Source organism: Pristiophorus japonicus, chromosome 9 (assembly GCF_044704955.1).
Source record: "Pristiophorus japonicus isolate sPriJap1 chromosome 9, sPriJap1.hap1, whole genome shotgun sequence".
Taxonomy (NCBI): domain Eukaryota; kingdom Metazoa; phylum Chordata; class Chondrichthyes; family Pristiophoridae; genus Pristiophorus; species Pristiophorus japonicus.
The window spans coordinates 73,327,216-73,346,164 of record NC_091985.1 but is presented as its reverse complement, the minus strand read 5'-3'; the positions used below and the strand labels follow the sequence as shown (position 1 = coordinate 73,346,164).

The window sequence follows — 18,949 nt, the reverse complement described above, 5'->3', positions numbered from 1 at the left end:
CATGATCTAATTCAATGGTGGAGCCATGATCTAATTCAATGGTGGAGCCATGACCTAATTCAATGGTGGAGCCATGATCTAATTCAATGGTGGAGCCATGATCTAATTCAATGGTGGAGCCATGATCTAATTCAATGGTGGAGCCATGATCTAATTCAATGATGGAGCCATGATCTAATTCAATGGTGGAGCCATGATCTAATTCAATGGTGGAGCCATGATCTAATTCAATGGTGGAGCCATGATCTAATTCAATGGTGGAGCCATGATCTAATTCAATGGTGGAGCCATGATCTAATTCAATGATGGAGCCATGATCTAATTCAATGGTGGAGCCATGATCTAATTCAATGGTGGAGCCATGATCTAATTCAATGGTGGAGCCATGATCTAATTCAATGGTGGAGCCATGATCTAATTCAATGGTGGAGCCATGATCTAATTCAATGGTGGAGCCATGATCTAATTCAATGATGGAGCCATGATCTAATTCAATGGTGGAGCCATGATCTAATTCAATGGTGGAGCCATGATCTAATTCAATGGTGGAGCCATGATCTAATTCAATGATGGAGCCATGATCTAATTCAATGATGGAGCCATGATCTAATTCAATGGTGGAGCCATGATCTAATTCAATGGTGGAACCAGCTAGAAGGGCTGAATGGCCTAATGGTCCTACCACTGATAGTATTAAAAAAAGAACTTGTACATATATAGTACCTCTCACAATTTTAGGACAAACATTTCTTTATATAGTAGCAATAGAATTTTTTACATCTATTTGAGAGGGCGGACAATGCATCATCTGAAAGATGGCACCCTCTGACAGTGCAGCACTCTCTTGCTACTATATTGAGGTGTCAGCCAGTGTCTGGAGTGGGAATTGAACCCATGATCTTTCAAATCAGGTAAGACTGTTACCACTAAGCCAAGACTGCAACCTAGATATTAATGTGGGGCTGAATAACATGATGTTGTTTGTGCATTACTATATGATAATCAAAAGGTATCATTGACTTCAAACGATACTCTTGATCCAATACATGATCCAAATGAGTGCCATATATCATCACAATAGTTACAATGAACTATCACAATTCCACAATTATTGTATCAGGGTGAGTTAAAAGAGCACTGTCTTCATTAATAACTATTTATCAAACCTATTTTTTGCTTGTAAAGGAAGAACGGATTGATGATCTTATGATAGATGCATAAGAGATTGTGGAATGTATTTTGATGACATTTATCATGGCATCTTGCATTTGTAACAAGCTTTTTTTTAAAGTTTGGCAAACACTTTTCCACGATGACAGTTACTTTTTAATAATATTGATGACGCTGTAAACTCTGCATGCACTGCATTCAAGACAAAATCATGCAATTAGTTCAACTAATCAGGCTCCAAATGTGGCTCTATTGCATTGTCACACTGCAGTATATAAGACCACACACTCTTAGGCGTACCTCAAAACACATTGTATAACTTTTAAGTGTGACAGAACTTGAAGCATCAGAGGGTGCTGCAATAGCATCAAACTGAGAAGAGAAGAAGAGTTTAACAGCTACATTGCATTCATGTAACACAAGATGGTACAGTTATCAAATGTGAATCTTGGCAATATGATCTTTCCATAGTTGGAAAACCTTGAATTCTTAATGTGTGTGCTTACTACGGGCTCAATTTTCCCCAATGCTGTTTTTTGGCATATTGCAAGAGTTACGCCCATTTATTTTGGCCCTGACTACTCCAAAAGATAACTAGCAAGTTTCCCCATTCTATTTTTTGAAATTGGCGCCGCGTAGCCTGTACTTTAGCTTGGGGGGGGGGGGGGAGCCTAATGTCTGCGCCGAAAACATGATCCCGCCCCCCCTTCCTCTGCGCATGCTTGGGGGAAAAAAGGACATTTTTGACGTGGCTGCTATGGGTGCGCAAGCCCAGTACAGCTCCCGGTCTGCATTCGACCATTTTCAAAGAGCCAGTTGTGTGTGAGAACTTTAATTCTCATTGAAAAAATCAGAGCTGCAATACATTATGCAGGTCAGGGACCAAGAATTTCTTACAGGATGAAGTGGAGGCACTGTTTACTGTAATTGAGGCCAGATGGCATGAGCTGAACACCAGTAGAGGTCACATAAAAATTTCACAAAAGAAATGAAGAAACACTGGAACCAACTTGCAGAAGATTACTGTGCAACGGTAACCACCCCGAGGTCTGAAGGCCAGTGCAAAAAGAAATGGCAGGACCTTGGTCAAGTAGTTGGTGTAAGTAATATTTTCATTTATTCAATGGAATTGCAATTGTCAATGTGACCATCTGTATATGTCCCACCCGGCAGAAAGACACCCTCTCTAAAAAGTTATATTTTCATCTTTGCAGAGGAAGGTGGCACACAACAAAAGAGAGAGAACTCTAACAGGGGGAGGCCCGGCAAATCTGCACCCACTGACACCCTTGGAAGACAGGGTCGCTGCTTTGATGGATCCTGCCTGGAGAAAAGCAAACACCACTACACAAGCTGGGCCCACACTCGAGGGAGAGGGTAAGTCCTGCAAATTCCAGTCTGGCTTTGCTAAATGTTAAGTACTGCGTGGGAAAGTGCTATTATTCATCATGGTCCTTCAAATGAGCCTGCTGCCTGCATCGTGCAAGCCTACTCATGCCACCCTACCCCCTCTGCTGCTAACCATTTGTCTGTTCTGTTATATTTTGCAGAACCTGAGGCCAACCCTGACGAGGCAAAAGCCGATGCGGAAGATTCTGACGCAGACGAGCCTGAAGAGGAGGACATCTTCCAATCCCACCTTAGAGATCAAGAACATGGGAATGAGGGGAAGGGGCAGTGGGAGGTGATGGATGAAGCCCCCACTGTTGTACTCACTCTGGAGGAGGTGCAGGTGTCACCCATTGAGGTGCCAGGACCTTTCCTGAGTGGTACAAGTGTTGGGACGTTCCATGGTTTCTCATAGTCCAAGGCTGGGGATTCCAGGGGTTGCAGTGAGGCACACCCAGGGCCCCATCGTCCAAGACTGCAGGTCCCAGTGAGATACAACAAGGCACACCCAGGGCTCCACCGTCCAAGGCTGCGGGTCCCAGCGGGATGCAGCGAGCCACAGCCAGGGTGAGGAGGGAAAGGAGAGCTTGTCAGCGCTCTCCTGAGGTGCAGGATCTAACAGATGTGGTTCAGATGATAGTAATGAGTGTGGAGAGCATTGACCTTACACGATCACTCCCGGACACCATCAGTGGGGTGGGTGATGTGGTATCGGGACTGTCGGGAGAAGTAACAACACTCTCACAAGAAATGGGAACACTGACTGGGCGCATGAGAGAGGGAATGTCGCAGGCAGCTGATACACTGTCAGTGCATGAGGGAAGGAATGTCGCAGGTAGCTGATACACTGTCGGTGAACATGAGGGAGAGACAGTAGTTGAGGTACTGTCAGGGCACATGAGGGAGAGAAGGTCGGAGTTAGCTGCTGCAATAAGGGAACACGCCCAGACCCTGCGCCTATTGACAGAATCAACTGCCGCTCCCACTCCAATCCCCAGACCAGCCACTGAAGAGGCCCAAGCCGGGCCTTCCACATTACCACCTGCCCATGACCCCACCCATCACCCCCCCCACCATCAAGAAGTGCGGATTATCTGAGATGTTCGAAAGAATAAGCTTGGTACCAACCCGAGAAACGCTGCGCCACCGCCTGCGGGCAGGGGTGGAGTCACCAAGACCAAGTGCAGCTGACGGTCTTAAAATAAGGTGGAGGAAAGATGGGTGCAGCCTTTCATTGCTGCTGTTGTTGTTATTATTATTATTGTTACTATTGTAACTGTTCTCAAATTAAAAGTTTTTTGTAAGTGATGTAAATTTACAAGTTTAAAAGTTTTTAAGTGATCTCAAAGTTTTTAAGTGATCTTAGAGTTTGTAAGTGATCTTAAAGTTTGTAAGTAATCTTAAAGTTTGTAAGTGATCTTAACTGAAAACTTTGAAGTTTGATATAAGAATATTTTTATTAAAGTTCAGTACAAACAAGTGTTAAACTTTTGAATAAAATATATTTTAAAATATAACTGAATCATTTCCATTATTTGTTCCATTAACACAACACAACATTACGGAACAGGTCCAAACAGTAAACATGGTCCATTTGGAATAGCTGCCGCTGAGCCTTCAGGCAGCAAAGCGTTCATGGATGAGCTGCTGGCGCAAGGCTCGAGCAATCGTTAAAGGGGCACGACAGCCCGCCCTCCTCCACCGTCGTGCTCCGGGTTCAGGTAGTTGCATGGCTTCCTCATCCTTGTCCTCCTCCACCTCGTCATCTGCATCTTCCTCCTCATCATCAGCCACTCTCATGTCTATCTTCTGCAGTAACTTTTTGTGTGGCACCTTATCGAATGCCTTTTGGAAATCTAAATACACCACATCCATCGGTACACCTCTATCCACCATGTTCGTTATATCCTCAAAGAATTCCAGTAAGTTAGTTAAACATGATTTCCCCTTCATGAATCCATGCTGCGTTTGCTTGATTGCACTATTCCTGTCTAGATGTCCCGCTATTTCTTCCTTAATGATAGTTTCAAGCATTTTCCCCACTACAGATGTTACACTAACTGGCCTATAGTTACCTGCCTTTTGCCTGGTGAAACTTTGGTGGAAGTGCAACAGAAACCTTGTTTACATGCGTAAATGGGGTTTCCGTTACATTTTTGCTGAAATTATAGCAGCGGAGTAGGAGAAGCTCTGAGCAAATTCACCTCCATCATCTTAAAAGAACAGTTTCCATTTAATTTTTTCTTTAACCACCTGGACTTTCTTAAATACTTAGCTGGCTTGTTTGTTGTTTAATAGTACACTTTCCAGTTGGCTACAATTTGTTGACCTGGGACAGAACGTACTTTCATTTTCACTGAATGTTACCAAATCTGAAATTGCAAACTAACACTCCCCAATGCCTAGTGGGCAAAAGCATTGTCTAGTCTGGTGCTAAACATGATAGTACAGACTCCTATGTTTGAATCCAAGGCTATGCTAAGTTACCTAATCTCAGCTGAGGTAGCAGTAGGGTGCTACAATTGGTGTAACTTGCCCAGGGCTATTAAGAGAAAAAGTCAGCCAGAGTTCCTGTTCTTGATTTCTTAATTGCAATCCTATGCTGGAAAGTGTACATGTGTTGACATTGGATGAGTACAGGATACAGCGCTTTAATTTGATAACCTCCATGATGGGATAGCCTGCTGACACCTCCTGACAAAGTTCAAGCCAAAGAATAGCCACTTGGACAAGCAGCCTATGGCACAATACTCCAGCAAAAGTCAGCAACATCAAGAGAAGGGAGAAAATTGAAGAAAAAATAGCAAAAGTACATTCCAATGGTTCTTTACTTAGTGATTACTTAGTGGTTACTTAGGGACATGAATCTGATGGTGGGCACTCAATATGCTGAAGCAGATTAGGTGTCTTCACCTTGGATTATCAGACTTGGTGGCCTGGGGCCTGCAATACTCCAGAGGTGTTTAGTATGCCCCAATCCAACTAGCCAGCACAAATGGCACTGGGAACTTGCATATAAACTGCGCATAGACTCATTAAGGCCCTGAAATTTGTTTGGCGGGATTGGGATTTCTATCCATAATAGGATTATAGGGTGTCTGAGCAGCGCTCCAGGTACATAGCACTCTTTAGAACAAACACTAAAGGGAAGGCCCTAATTAAAAAGGTTTCTAAAATGCTATGTCTGGTAGTCCCCACCACCTTTGCCACCCCTGCCCTATTTGCCTGTTGCCCCTACCATCATGCCTGTGCACCCCTCCTAACCCCACCCTGGCAAATCAAGCCAGTCTACAAGGAGCAAACCATCCTTGACTGACCATGCATTCTGTCCCCAATTCCTCTGCCCAAAAACATAATTCTAAGAAGCATGTCATGTGCAAGCCCTAATGTTTTGAACCATACTTCTACAGGGAGATAACTTTACAAGCTGCCAATTGAATTTCTATATTGTACATGTCCCTGAGTCTCTTGCAAGTGTGGTGAGGCTGTAGGTGGGGTGAAGTGAGAAAAGAAAATTGGGCAGAGTGCAAAACGGGTTGCCAATTCACTGTAGCCTGTTTAGCGCTATCACCCAATATGAATTCATATCCACCTCCTCCATCACTGGGGCACTTTGGCTGCAGTATGTATTATCCACGAGATATACTGTAGTAATTGACCAAGGTTACTTTGACAGCACCTCTCTCCCCTGCAACTTCTACTGCCAAGAAGGACAAAGGCAGCAATGTTATGGGAAAACCATCACCCAAGTCACACACCATCCTGACTTGGACATATTGCTGTTCCTTCATCATAATTGTATCAATATCCTGGAATTAGCCACCGAACATCAAGATTGCCATTACCATAAGGTGATTCAAGGAAAGGCCCATCACCAGTTTCTCAAAGTAACTAGGAATGGGTAATTGCTTGCTAGCATTTTCTAGATCCCAAGAACACACATAAACACATCTGAAATTCTAGCTGTGCCTACTGCAGTGTGTCTTCATAATTTACAGCTGGTAATAACAGAAGACTGCCAAAAATCTTACCATGAAGGATTCATTGGGCAGATTAGTCCTCTTCTGTAGTGGAATTAAAGGAGGCCTTTCTCGTTTGTATGGTTGTTTATTTACTGCCCTTTTTAGTAGGATGGCCAAGAATATAGCCACAAAGAGCAACCCAAGAATTGCCATTAGTATAATGAACCACAATTCATTGTAGAATGGAGTATTTGATTGTAGTACTCCCGTCTTCTCATCAACAGTGGGCAGTATAGGACCTTTAAACAAGAAGAAGAAATGAACTTTCCTGCAAATCTTAAAAGCATTCTCAGTCAATTTCTGGGGGGTTTGGGGGTTAAAAAAAAAAACATGCATGCATGTATTAGAGATTCTTCCGTATAGTTCTATTTTTTGTAAAATTGTTGGATGAAAACCAGAGTCTTCTTAATTAACTGGTAATCTCTACATGGTGACTTGTGTATAGTTAATATTTGTCTTATTTGGTTCAAAATTATTTGCAAAGCTTCTTTCACATCTATATGGCTCCACTGTATGAGGTGACGTGATAGCAGATGTTGCAGATGCCATGGTTATGGAACACTTTAATACAGATGTAATGGAACTGTCCCAGGCTACTTTTATGTTTGCCCTTCTACTGAGGGATTTTAAATGTACAATTTCCATAATAACAGATCCTAACTTTGAGAGGCACTTCAATAATCCATCTGTCACGGACCTCATAGTGGATATTTATAATCTTACCTCTTCTGTCCAAACATTCCGTTTTAAGGAAATGTTGGTCTGAGTCCTCCCTCACCCCTTTCCTACATGGACTGGCTGAGTGAGATTAAAGACACATGAAACTTTTAATGATTAGTCATGCTATGTATGTAAAATCTGGTATACAAATTACACCTTAATGCAAGTTTAAGTTGCTCTAAAATAGGGGTTGCTACTTAAAGGATTTATAACTGAAAGGAAAACTGTAAATTGGAGGACAACTTTTACACAATGTGACATACACCAGATTTTACATTGCTGAAGTGTGTATAGACTCTAAACATTTTGGGAGTCAATCTGAAAATTGTGGTAAACTACAGTGAATTATTCTAAGTACAACTGATATTACTAGATTCATTCATATTAGATTATTGTAATAATTGGCAGAAGTTGATATACTGTTTGCATATGTGGGTTTAATAGTCTTCTTTGTTTAACCTACACGAGTTCAGATAATTAAAAAAATATATATCTCCACTGATAAAAATATTAAAAAATCAATTATGTGCGAGTGATTTAAACAAAGCAAATGTGGAACATACTTACCTACACCTGTTGCTGTGTTATATTTGATTATGGGGGTATTGACACTTCCCATATCCGTTGTACATAGAACTTGGAATAGAAAAGCTACAACAAATAATAAATAATTACAATTCAATTCAAGCTCAAAGTTTTACATATATTTTTGCTCCAACAACAAAAAAATATGCCTTTTGTGCTGTTGCAAAAACTGCCATTAATAAATAGGAAGGAATAGGTGTATGGGTACACAGGAGTGAGGAAGTTACACTGACATTCTATTTTTACCTGAGGCACAGCAGAGTGCTCACTGGGATAGTTAATAGAAATAACCGGCGATACACACAGACACACACACTTTTTGTTACAAATTATTGAAATGTTAAAACTGAATGAATTTTTAAATAGACTTAAAATTTTTGTAGCAGAACAAGCCAGAATGTTTATGAATAAACATACAATGCAGATAAAGGTCAAGTCAATGCTTCTGTACTTCCACTGGGAAATGGCGCTCGCATGCTGTTTAACGACACAGTGGGGGGGAAATTCAACCTCAGCGGGGTCACAAAACAGACTATAACAGGTTGGCTGCCCAGTATGCACCCTGCCTGATTCTCCTTTCCATTGAATACAATTTTACCCCCAGTGTTTCAAGGAAGCAATAAGAGGCAATGCTCTTCTTGACCTGGTATTTGTAAATGATACAGATAATGAACAGGAAATAGAAGACATAGCATCAGCCAATGCCTGGATATTTATTCAGATTCTCTTATAGGTTGGCAAGGGCTGCTTTCTAATCAGATAAATTGTGAATGGAGCTGAACACTGTGGAATCATCAGCGAACGGCCCCACCCCATACCTTATAACAGAGGGAAGGTAATTGATGAAGTAGCTGAAGATGGTTGGAACATCTATTCTGGTAGTCAGCTCTTGTGTTCATTTCTGGATCAAGGCTGTGATGCGGTCTGGAGCTAAGTAGTTCTGGTGGAACCCAAACTGAGCACTGGGTTATTGATGCTTAGGTCTTGCTTAATGGCACTGTTGATGTCACCGTCACTAAGGACTATAGTGGTTCAAGAAGAAGGCCTACCACTACCTTTCTTCCATCAATTTAATGATGATTTGGAAGGATGCTGATAGGGCAGTAAACCACCGTATTAAATAGATTAACAAATTAAAATGATATAAAGAGGAAATCTAGCCTTTACATATCGTACAGAGAGAGAAAGGAGATAGAATTCCCTGGGGTGAATATAAAAAAATGCAGAAACAAGTTAAAAGGGTGATTGAGAGGAAAAGAGAAGACAAGCACAGCAGCAGTGGTTAAACATCATAATAAAAAAAAACTCTTTCGGTAGTATGACAGTAGGAGAGCAATCAGAGAGGTGAAAGAAGACCGTCCGTCTCCTTCCATCTCCACAACACTCCTGAGGGCTGCTGCCGGCATGTGTTAGCCACCCGTCTGTTTTCCTCGCCCCCCTTGTGACCTACTTTAAAGCCACTGCTAGCGAGGCCACCAGGCCAAATTAGGCCTGTGGTGACTGGCGAGCAGCTCTATAAAGTCAGAAAGCTTTTAATAAGTATAAAGCTAAATGTCGTTTTACAGCAGTATGTTACCAGGGAGTCCTTCTTGAGTGATAACCATAAAGTAGCATTAACTGATTGAATTGTGAAGAGAAAAAACAGAACAGCTTTTTGAACTAACTTTTTTCAGACGTTCTTGGAATATGCAATCTGTTGTCGAAGCCACTGTAGATCCGGACATTGTTCTCTGTCAGCACATACTCTCTAAGCTGTCCATTCAGCTGGAATGTTTGACTCCAGTCCACATAAATTGTTGTCAAGTTGCTGGTTACACTGAATGGTGCTCTGTACTGGGGCACTGGGGAGCAAAACTCATTACATTGCTGAAAGCAGTAAATAGATCTTTTCATTCCCTTTGATTAGCTAAACTTGAGAGGTTCATAATACACAAGCTCAATTGTTGTTCTAAATTCTCCCTTTTATTTTAAGTATTTTAAGCAATTAAAAGTTGACAAAAATACGGCACAGTCCTTTTAAAGCTACTGCAGATATATATAATAGAGTGGTATGCCTTCTATATAAGAAATACCCATCAAGTATATTTGAGATGCAAGACACATGAATACCAATGTTGTGGAGGTAGAAATAGGCAGTATTAGTAATAGAAAGGATGTGGAGTTTGAAGGTCAGCCGGGACTGTCCGCAATCTTTGACACGGTTGACCACACCATCCTCCTCCAACACCTTTCAACCGTCGTCCAGCTGGGTGGGACTGCACTTGCCTGGTTCCATTCTTATCGATCTAGTCGTAGCCTGGATCTCCTGCAATGGCTTCTCTTCCCAATCCCGAACTGTTACCGCTGGTGTCCCCCAAAGATCTATCCTTGGCCCCCTCCTACTTCTAATCTATATGTTGCCCCTCGTCGACATCATCTGAAAACACAGCGCCAGTTTCCACATGTATACTGATGACACCCAGCTCTACCTCACCACCACTTCTCTCAACCCCCACCACTGTCTCTAAACTGTCAGACTGCTTATCCACATCCAGTACTGAATGAGCAGAAATTTCCTCCAACTAAATATTGGAAAGATTGAAGCCATTGCCTTCGGTCCCCGCCACAAACTCCATTCCCTCATCACTGACTCCATCCCTCTTCCTGGCAACTGTCTGAGGCTGAACCAGACTGTTCGCAACCTTGGAGTCATATTTGACTCCGTAATGAGCTTCCGACCACATATCCGCAGCATAACTAAGACCGCATATTTCCACCTTCATAACATTGCCTGGCTCCGTTAAAAATGCCTCTGCTATCTCTAGACTAGACTATTCCAGCGTATTCCTGGCTGACCTCTCATTTTCTACCCTCCATAAACTTGAGGTCATCCAAAACTCTGCTGCCCGTGTTCCAACTCACACCACGTCCCGTTCACCCATCACCCATGTGCCCTACATTGGCTTCCGGTTAAGTAATGCCTCGATTTTAAAATTCTCATCCATGTTTTCAAGTCCCTTTATGGCCTCGTCCCTCCCTAACTCTGTAATCTCCTTCAGCCCTATAACCCACCAAGATATCTGCACTACTCCAATTCTGAACATACCCGATTTTAATTGTTCCACCACTGATGGCTGTGCCTTCAGCGGTCAAGGCCCTGATCTCTGGAATTCCCTCCCTAAAATACTCCGCCTCTCTCCTCCTTTAAGATGCTCCTTAAACCTACCTCTTTGATCAAGCTTTTGGTCATCTGCCCTAATATTTCCTTATGTGGCTCGGTGTCAAATTTTGTTTGATAATGCTCCTGTGAAGCACCTTGGAATGTTTTACTACAATTTAAATGCACTATATAAATACAAGTTGTTGCTATTATTGTTGGTATTGAATAAGATGCCAAGGTAATACACAAGTCAATGGACTCATGAGTCCACCACAAATACAGGGGCCTGGAGTTTCTGCTAGGTTGTGCTGATATTTTCAGGGAAATTCACTCAAAATTGGCCAAACCTACTCAAAAGATCGAGGAATTTCAAGCAAAAATTATGTGCTGTTATGATGGATATAGAATTAACCCAGTTTACGGTATGGATGTAGAGGAGTTGAGATTAAGACCTTAAAGGCTGGAATATATCCTTCTAAGATATCCCCAAGAGCAAACACATCACACATTACATTTAATGGGTTTGTGGTTTGACATTTCTTGATGAAAAGTATTACAATAAAAAGGCTAGCTTCTTATGGAAGATGACTTTAAATACATATAATAGCAACCATAATGTAAAGTTTTCTGATACATGAAGAATAAGAAGTAAACGTACTATATTATGTGTTGGCATGGTCATATGAAATATAAGAGTGTTAAAGCTTCATGTATAAAAATTAAAATAAAACTTTAGCATCCTCTCTGCCTGACCTTCTGGTCTGCATTCTGCTCAAGTTACGCTTAATGCTCAAATGCCCATACCATGTATTACCTTGGCATCCTGTTCAATCCCGAGCTGACCTTCAAACCCCACATCCTATGTATTATTACATTGAATGGATAGATGCTTCACTCAGACGACTGATCTTCTACAGTCTGTTCTCGCTCAGAACAGTAGAAATGGTGATCTGCAACCCCAGCGGGCCAGTAGTGCAATGGGAATGGAATGTATCTTTTTAGCAGTTAAGCACCTCATGCAAATGCTATATAACTTAAGGACTGCTTCTTATTATTATTAACAACATCATTAGGCTTCTTCTTCTTTGGGCTTAAGGCAAGGGACACTATTGATAAAATAAACGGTCGGATTTTCCCCTAAAACGGGTGGGTTTGGAGTGTGAGGATAACTAAATTGTTAAAAATGAGATTCCTGACCTGATCCTGCCTCCAACCCCAACCGGCCCACTTCCTGTTTTAACAGAGGCGGGATGGGGGCAGGTGACCAACCTACTCCCATGGGGTGGTACGTCAATTTAAATATTATAATGAGGCTGGAAGCCTCTTTTTTAACCTCCATTTTGAATTTAACTGCATGTTGACAACTTTCTCACAATTTGTGATACCCAGCAATTAAACTGAGGCAGGGACTGTTGCATCCAGGAGCTAAGTGGCTTTATACCGTACATACCCCACTCCCCACGATCAGAAACCCCATCACGGAGCCTCTGATCGCCTTTCTAGGCCTCCCCTCCCCTCCCCTCCCAGGCTTGTGATCACCTTCCCAGGCCTCCAACCCCTGCCGTGATGCCTCCACCAGCCCCCCCACCCCCACCCCCCCACTACCAATGATGTCAGCCACAATCCACCAAGGACGGCCCTGATCATTTCTCCCCCCCTGCCGATCTCTAGCTGCCCTACTACCCCCCCCCCGTTGTTGAACCCCTGATCCTCCACCCCCCCCACTCCCCTGATCCCTGGCCGACTCCAATCCCTGATCCCCAGCTGACACCCCTCATGATCCCCGACACCCCCACGACCTAGCCCATGCCGATCTCCAACCATTCCCTCTATCGATCTCCGATCCACCCTGGTTGACCCCCCACCATTCCTCCAAACCCTCTGCAGATCCCCAACCCCCCCGCCATTTCTCCAACCGCCCCTGCCGATCCCCTCCCCATCCCCCATCCCCTATCGTGCCTTCCCGCGATCAGCAATTTTCTCAATTTGGCTGGCTGCAGGCGGGAATTCGAGGCCTCACATGCAAATCAGGCCCCGCCTACCTGGAGAAATTTCGGCCAATGTTTCATGACAATATTAAAAAATATAAATATAACCAGCAGGGTTTAATTTAAAGAACTTGATTAAATAGCAATAGTCCTTTGTTACTCCTAAGGCCAGTCCTTTATCTTCCGATGGCTCCATTTACCACAATGGGGCCCAAGTAAACATAAAAGATGATGACAATTTTCTAACCACTAAATTGGTTATGTAATCATATATATATTCAAGACAATCAGATATATATCATATTTAGTAATTGGAAAAATTGCATGTCCTATCTCCAACAGCTCCCAGGTTTTTATGACACTCACCTCTGAATTAATCTCCTCTTATCAACAAGAGCAGACATTGACGATGAGATTCAACATCGCCTCCAGTGCACCAGTGCAGCCTTCAGCTGCCTGAGGAAAGGAGTGTTCGAAGACCAGGCCCTCAAATCTGTCACCAAGCTCATGGTCTACAGGGCTGTAGTAATACCCGCCCTCCTGTATGGCTCAGAGAAATGGACCATGTACAGTAGACACCTCAAGTCGCTGGAGAAATACCATCAACGAAGTCTCCGCAAGATCCTGCAAATCCCTTGGGAGGACAGACCCACCAACGTTAGCGTCCTCGACAGGCCAATATCCCCAGCATTGAAGCACTGACCACATTTGATCAGCTCCGTTGGGCAGGCCACATTGTCCACATGCCAGACACAAGACTCCCAAAGCAAGCGCTCTACTCAGAACTCCTTCACGGCAAACAAGCCAAAGGTGGACAGAGGAAACGTTACAAGGACACCCTCAAAGCCTCCCTGATAAAGTGCGACATCCCCACTGACACTTGGGAGTCCCTGGCCAAAGACTGCGCCTAAGTGGAGGAAGTGCATCCGGGAGGGTGCTGAGCACCTCGAGTCTCCTCGCTGAGAGCGTGCAGAAATCAAGCGCAGGCAGCAGAAAGAGCGTGTGGCAAGCCAGTCCCACCCACCCCTTCCCTCATCGACTATCTGTCCCACCTGTGACAGGGACTGTGGTTCTTGTATTGGACTGTTCAGCCACCTAAGGACTTATTTTTAGATTGGAAGCAAGTTTTCCTCAATTCTGAGGGACTGCCTATGATGATGAATCTTTTTAAAAATGTTATTTAAAACAATTATTTTGAATGTAAAAAATGGTACTCTTCATGAACATTCAGGGACACTGTTCCAGGGCCTGTTTTAGTTGTTTTTTTGCAAGCCCCCTAGGACAGGTGGCCCCTTTCAGCCGCTGTGCCGCTGTGCAACTTCGGCAGGGTTGGGACTTCTGCCTGCCCCAAAGCCCGAGCCCCTGACCCTAATGGATTACACATGGTCAGGGTCATTATCATAATTTTAGCGGCCAATCCAGCTGGTGCTTCCAACACTGCTGGGTCACATGCCTCAGGTTGGATTGGTTAAAATAATTGCGGCTCCTGCTGCAGCAAAGTATGGCCAGCAACCCTGGGAGAAGAAGAAAAATTTAAATATTAAAAAAAACAACAATTCAATCCTCCACCTTGCCTAGTGAGTGCAACACTCTGCCATTGACCAGAATTGGCAAAGTGACTCTTTAACATTTAAACCACCCTTCCACTGCCTTAGCAGCCCTCAACACCAGGAACGCACCAGGGTTCAAAGTGACCAGCTTTGCTTTGGAGTGAATGGCAATACTGTTCATCGCGTTATAATACATCTGCCCGTATTTGGAGTAACTTCCAGTGGGAAATTGTGAAAATAGTGTGAGGTGGCAGGGAGCCAGAGGAACAGATCCCTATATAAATTTCCTCACTCACCCGCTGCAGTTAAGTTAGAGTGCAGAGGAAAATTCACCATACAATGCGCTTCAATAAATTAACGTGAATAATTGTAATAGAATTAAAATAAATGATATTGTAATCTCAGACACAAATTGTCATTTTATTTAAAGGAAGTACCTGTAAGGGACAGAAATATATACTTCCCATGAACCCGATCTAAAGTAGTGCAGAGTTGCCAACCCAAGCAGTTAATCTATTTTACACACTAGGGCTGAATTTTGACAGCGCTGAGAGGACGGGTTCAGAGGCGGACCCACTGTCAAAATCTAAAAGATTGACAGTGGGCCGGAATCTCGCTTTGAACCCACCTCCATGTCAGTTTCCCAAGTGTCGGGTCTGCTGTGCTTTACAGACCCAGCACTAAACGGAGGGTGAGCCAATTGAAATGTTTAAGAGATGTTTATAGGTAGTTGAACAGCATTTTTCCAACTTTCTCACGAGGTTCCCATCGCTCGGGGATAACGTCAAGTAAGTAGGTTGGGTTTTCATCAACGCTCCATTGCTTTGAATAGGTGACAGTGACAAAAGTGGTATAAAAGTTACTATTTCACAGCTGTTCACTTTCCAATGTTAGAAGCTGGAGCCTTCAGGATTTGGAATACACTTTTCAGCTTTAGGAAGGTTGGAAGCATTTGGATTAAATTATCTATCCAGTGTCACCTCCTTGGAACAACCTCTCTCACCACTGACAGATCACTTCTGTCATCTCAACTTTAACTGACATCTATTCCAGAAATCTCACCTTGGTCCTCAGAATCACACCACGATGAGCCCCAACAGCAACATCACTAGGCACACCAGCATCACCAACAACAACACCAATCTTTGCTGCAATCACCTGATGCTGCACAGGACACAGGGCATCAGCACCCGACCACATTGCTACCCGGGAGGCCAGGGATGGCCTCACCATGGCCACATTTACTTCACTTGATGCGACAGATTGGAACCACTCCACTCCAAAACCATAAAACACCCCTACAATGCCCAAGCCATTCCTTCAACACTCACCACCATTGCAGGGGGTACCGTTATGTCATTCACTACAACTCACTAAGCTACTTCCAAAGGAGCACACAAATTTGTCCAAGAAAGCAAAGTGTTGAAAATAAAGATTTCAATGTTTGACAACACATTAACAGAAACTTTACATTGACATTGGATAAAAGACCCAAGTGCCTACCCTTGTGTGTTGTTCATTGGTATAATTGGACAAAGATGAAGGTGAGTGTGCTGGTGGCTAGTGAGATGGGAAATGATAATGTAGATAGAGAGAGAGGGATGGGTGGAGGTGCAAGGTAAACTGATGTGAGTAAGGATGTGCAGGAGTAGGGTAGAGAAGTCAGAGTGATGGTAATGTGATGAGTGGCAAAGCAGGATGAGGTTGAGTTTGGCTTTGTAGTAATGTTTTGTGATCTACTGAGATCATTGCGCCATTGCAGCCTGGTCCTCCTGACGACATCCCTGCTTGTGCCCTCCTGTGCAATGTGCAACCAGGCTACATTGGTGTCCTGGGGAGATCTCTTCCACCCATTGGAAGGGAAGAGAATCTCCCTGCATGCCGTGACTCCCTCCATAAGCATATGGAGGGAATCATGGGAGAGCCTGGGTGCAGCTGTGCACCTTTGTGCAGTGTTTGTCAGTGTTGGCAGCAGCTCAATGCTGCAGAACACTGATAGCACATTTCTCAAAATGAATGTGGACATAGCCCCTTTAAGGAAACTGGCTATGACGCATCATCAAATTATGTCATCAGACCCGTTTCCTTTTAATTGGCCAGGAACCTCGCTTGGTGGACTTAACAAAGCCCCATCAGGGCAAAATCATTTCAACAGAGCTCGATGGAACCGGGACGGGGGTTTCAGTCTGCCACCTACCTCGGCCGCACTTAGCCCGCCTCACTAGGCAAAATCGCAGTCTAATTGTTTTATCTGAAAACCTTATATATATTCCTTTAACAGTGTTTTCAAGAGATTGACATTTAAAAAAGAAAGCAAAATCTAATGTGACATCAGCATCCTTTTGTTAGATTAAATCAGTCATTCATGTAGACAGGTCTCAGGCAGTATAACAAGCTACAGATGGTTTGATAGAGAAAAGGCTTTGAATGCTAGTTGGAGCACCAGGTTTTTGATATTTTTGGGTCTATTGGGATAAAACTTAACTAAGTCAGCAAAATTTAGAACAGTGGCCTCATCTTTAATAGAAGGCATAGCACAATTCTCTTTTGAACCCAGTATATATCAAAAGTCAGTTCAACATCATTACATGTCAATCATCAATTACAAATTTCCAATAATTCACAATAAAATCCTGATATATGTGCATCGGCAATATAAAAAAGTGCATGCATCATGTCGCAACATATATTATTTATAAGCTGCTTGATATGTGTGTTGGTATAACATCTATGGGGGGGATCAAGTGTAACAGAACATTATTATTCCACTTGACCAGTTGAATTATACTCACTCTCTTTCTGTGTGGTAATGGTAATCCACTCGGAGGCTGTGCTGCCCACTGAGTTGTAGCTTATTACTTTAAGGTTATAACTTGTATAAGGCTGAAGGTCTGTCAAGTTGAAGCTCTGGCCTTTTCCAGTGTATACAACTTTTATGGATTCAGCAGAACAAGGCTGTGCTATTGGCTGCATTGGCTGAGGACAGGCAGTGAGCATCTGGAGCTCATAGCTAGAAATACATAGAAGTTCAATAACTGAAATGAAAGTCAGATACTTAGAGCTATCTGTAAAGTGAAATTATCCTAAATATTGTAATTTAAAAAAATATGTAAAAGCAAGATGAAAACTCAGTAATGACTGTTTACAGTATTAGTAGATGAATACATAATATATATGGCATTTCTTTAATTGAATGGATGCACTAATACCTTTAAACATATTAATATCTCTGATAAAATATTGGACAGAGGAAAGCCATGCAGATGACTTAATCTTTTGTATGCACATATCACAAAAAGTATTTTTTAGGCTAAAACTCTTGAAGTTTGAGAGTACAGGCAAGGTTTTCCTCTCTTTGCACTTGGGCATAAGCAATTGCACATCACCATGATGAATTTGGGTGGGGGCGGGAAATCACAAATAAGTTACACAACCTATTTTCCTTAATGTGTTGTATCCAGACAATCATTTATGCCCAAGTGAAAGAAGAGGAATATCTGCTCCAACATTTAAAATAATAAATATTATTCTCAAATTGTGGGTTTAAATCATTCAATGTTGTCACATAAAAAGTATAACTATATTCAGATTATATTAGATGTAATCTAGTGGGAGCTGTTTGCAAAATATCTTAAAGCCGTTACTGTGATTCTTACCTTTGAATATTACCATTAGGTAACTGTGGGGAGTTCCACTGTAAATTAGCACTCATTGATTTTACATTCTGAGCCAGCGGAGGAGGCTGCTTGGCAGGAGCTGATGGGTGAGTAACAAGCCTTGCCATAGGTCCTTTGCTACAACACTTAAAACAAGTGCATGCCTCTACACCAATGGAATAGTTAGTAAAGGGCTCCAGCTCATGAATAGTTTGCTGTGTTAACGTTCCTTCAGAGAGCTGTCAGTGAAGTAAAAAGGATTTATTTATATATTTTGATACCAAATCACAATATCATTCTTTACGAAGTATATTAAAAAGATCTGACTGAAGTGACAAACAACCTATTTCAACGTTGTAACTTGGCTGATTTTGCTTAATATATCAGGTGTGCAGGGTATCAGCAGGATATCATTGGGCATCATTGCTTTTTTCCAAAACCATCCAGAGAGACCAGCTGAATGGCACCAGGGACCATCTCTCAGCTGACTTGTTTTAATTGGAATGATCTAATATTAAACAGTAATGCGGAAAAAAGGCAAAATCATCTATTTTGTACGTAGCTCTGCAGAAAATTGAGTTCCTCGCACAAGTGTGTTCCAGACCGACTTGAATTCCATCCTTTCAAGACAATGCAGGTTGCAAGGAACGGCAGAAGTTTGAGATGCATGATTAGAACATATCCACTATCTCTGATTTCTTTGCAGTATGTTGAGGTGCGGCTGGACCAA

At 42.6% G+C, this 18,949-nt stretch overlaps 1 protein-coding gene across 1 annotated transcript in view; it reads right to left on the bottom strand.

Moving 5' to 3' along the window:
- Window positions 1-1,326: 1,326 nt before the first annotated feature.
- Window positions 1,327-18,949, bottom strand: part of LOC139273897 (usherin-like) — a 103,042-nt gene continuing 85,419 nt past the window's right edge. The window contains exons 6-13 of the mRNA XM_070890971.1: window positions 18,220-18,458; window positions 17,356-17,573; window positions 9,551-9,727; window positions 7,869-7,952; window positions 7,305-7,379; window positions 6,591-6,820; window positions 1,471-1,542; window positions 1,327-1,362 (exon numbers count right to left, since the gene is read on the bottom strand). Coding sequence (XP_070747072.1) covers window positions 1,327-1,362; window positions 1,471-1,542; window positions 6,591-6,820; window positions 7,305-7,379; window positions 7,869-7,952; window positions 9,551-9,727; window positions 17,356-17,573; window positions 18,220-18,458 — 1,131 coding nt within the window. The remainder of the gene's footprint in view (window positions 1,363-1,470; window positions 1,543-6,590; window positions 6,821-7,304; window positions 7,380-7,868; window positions 7,953-9,550; window positions 9,728-17,355; window positions 17,574-18,219; window positions 18,459-18,949) is intronic.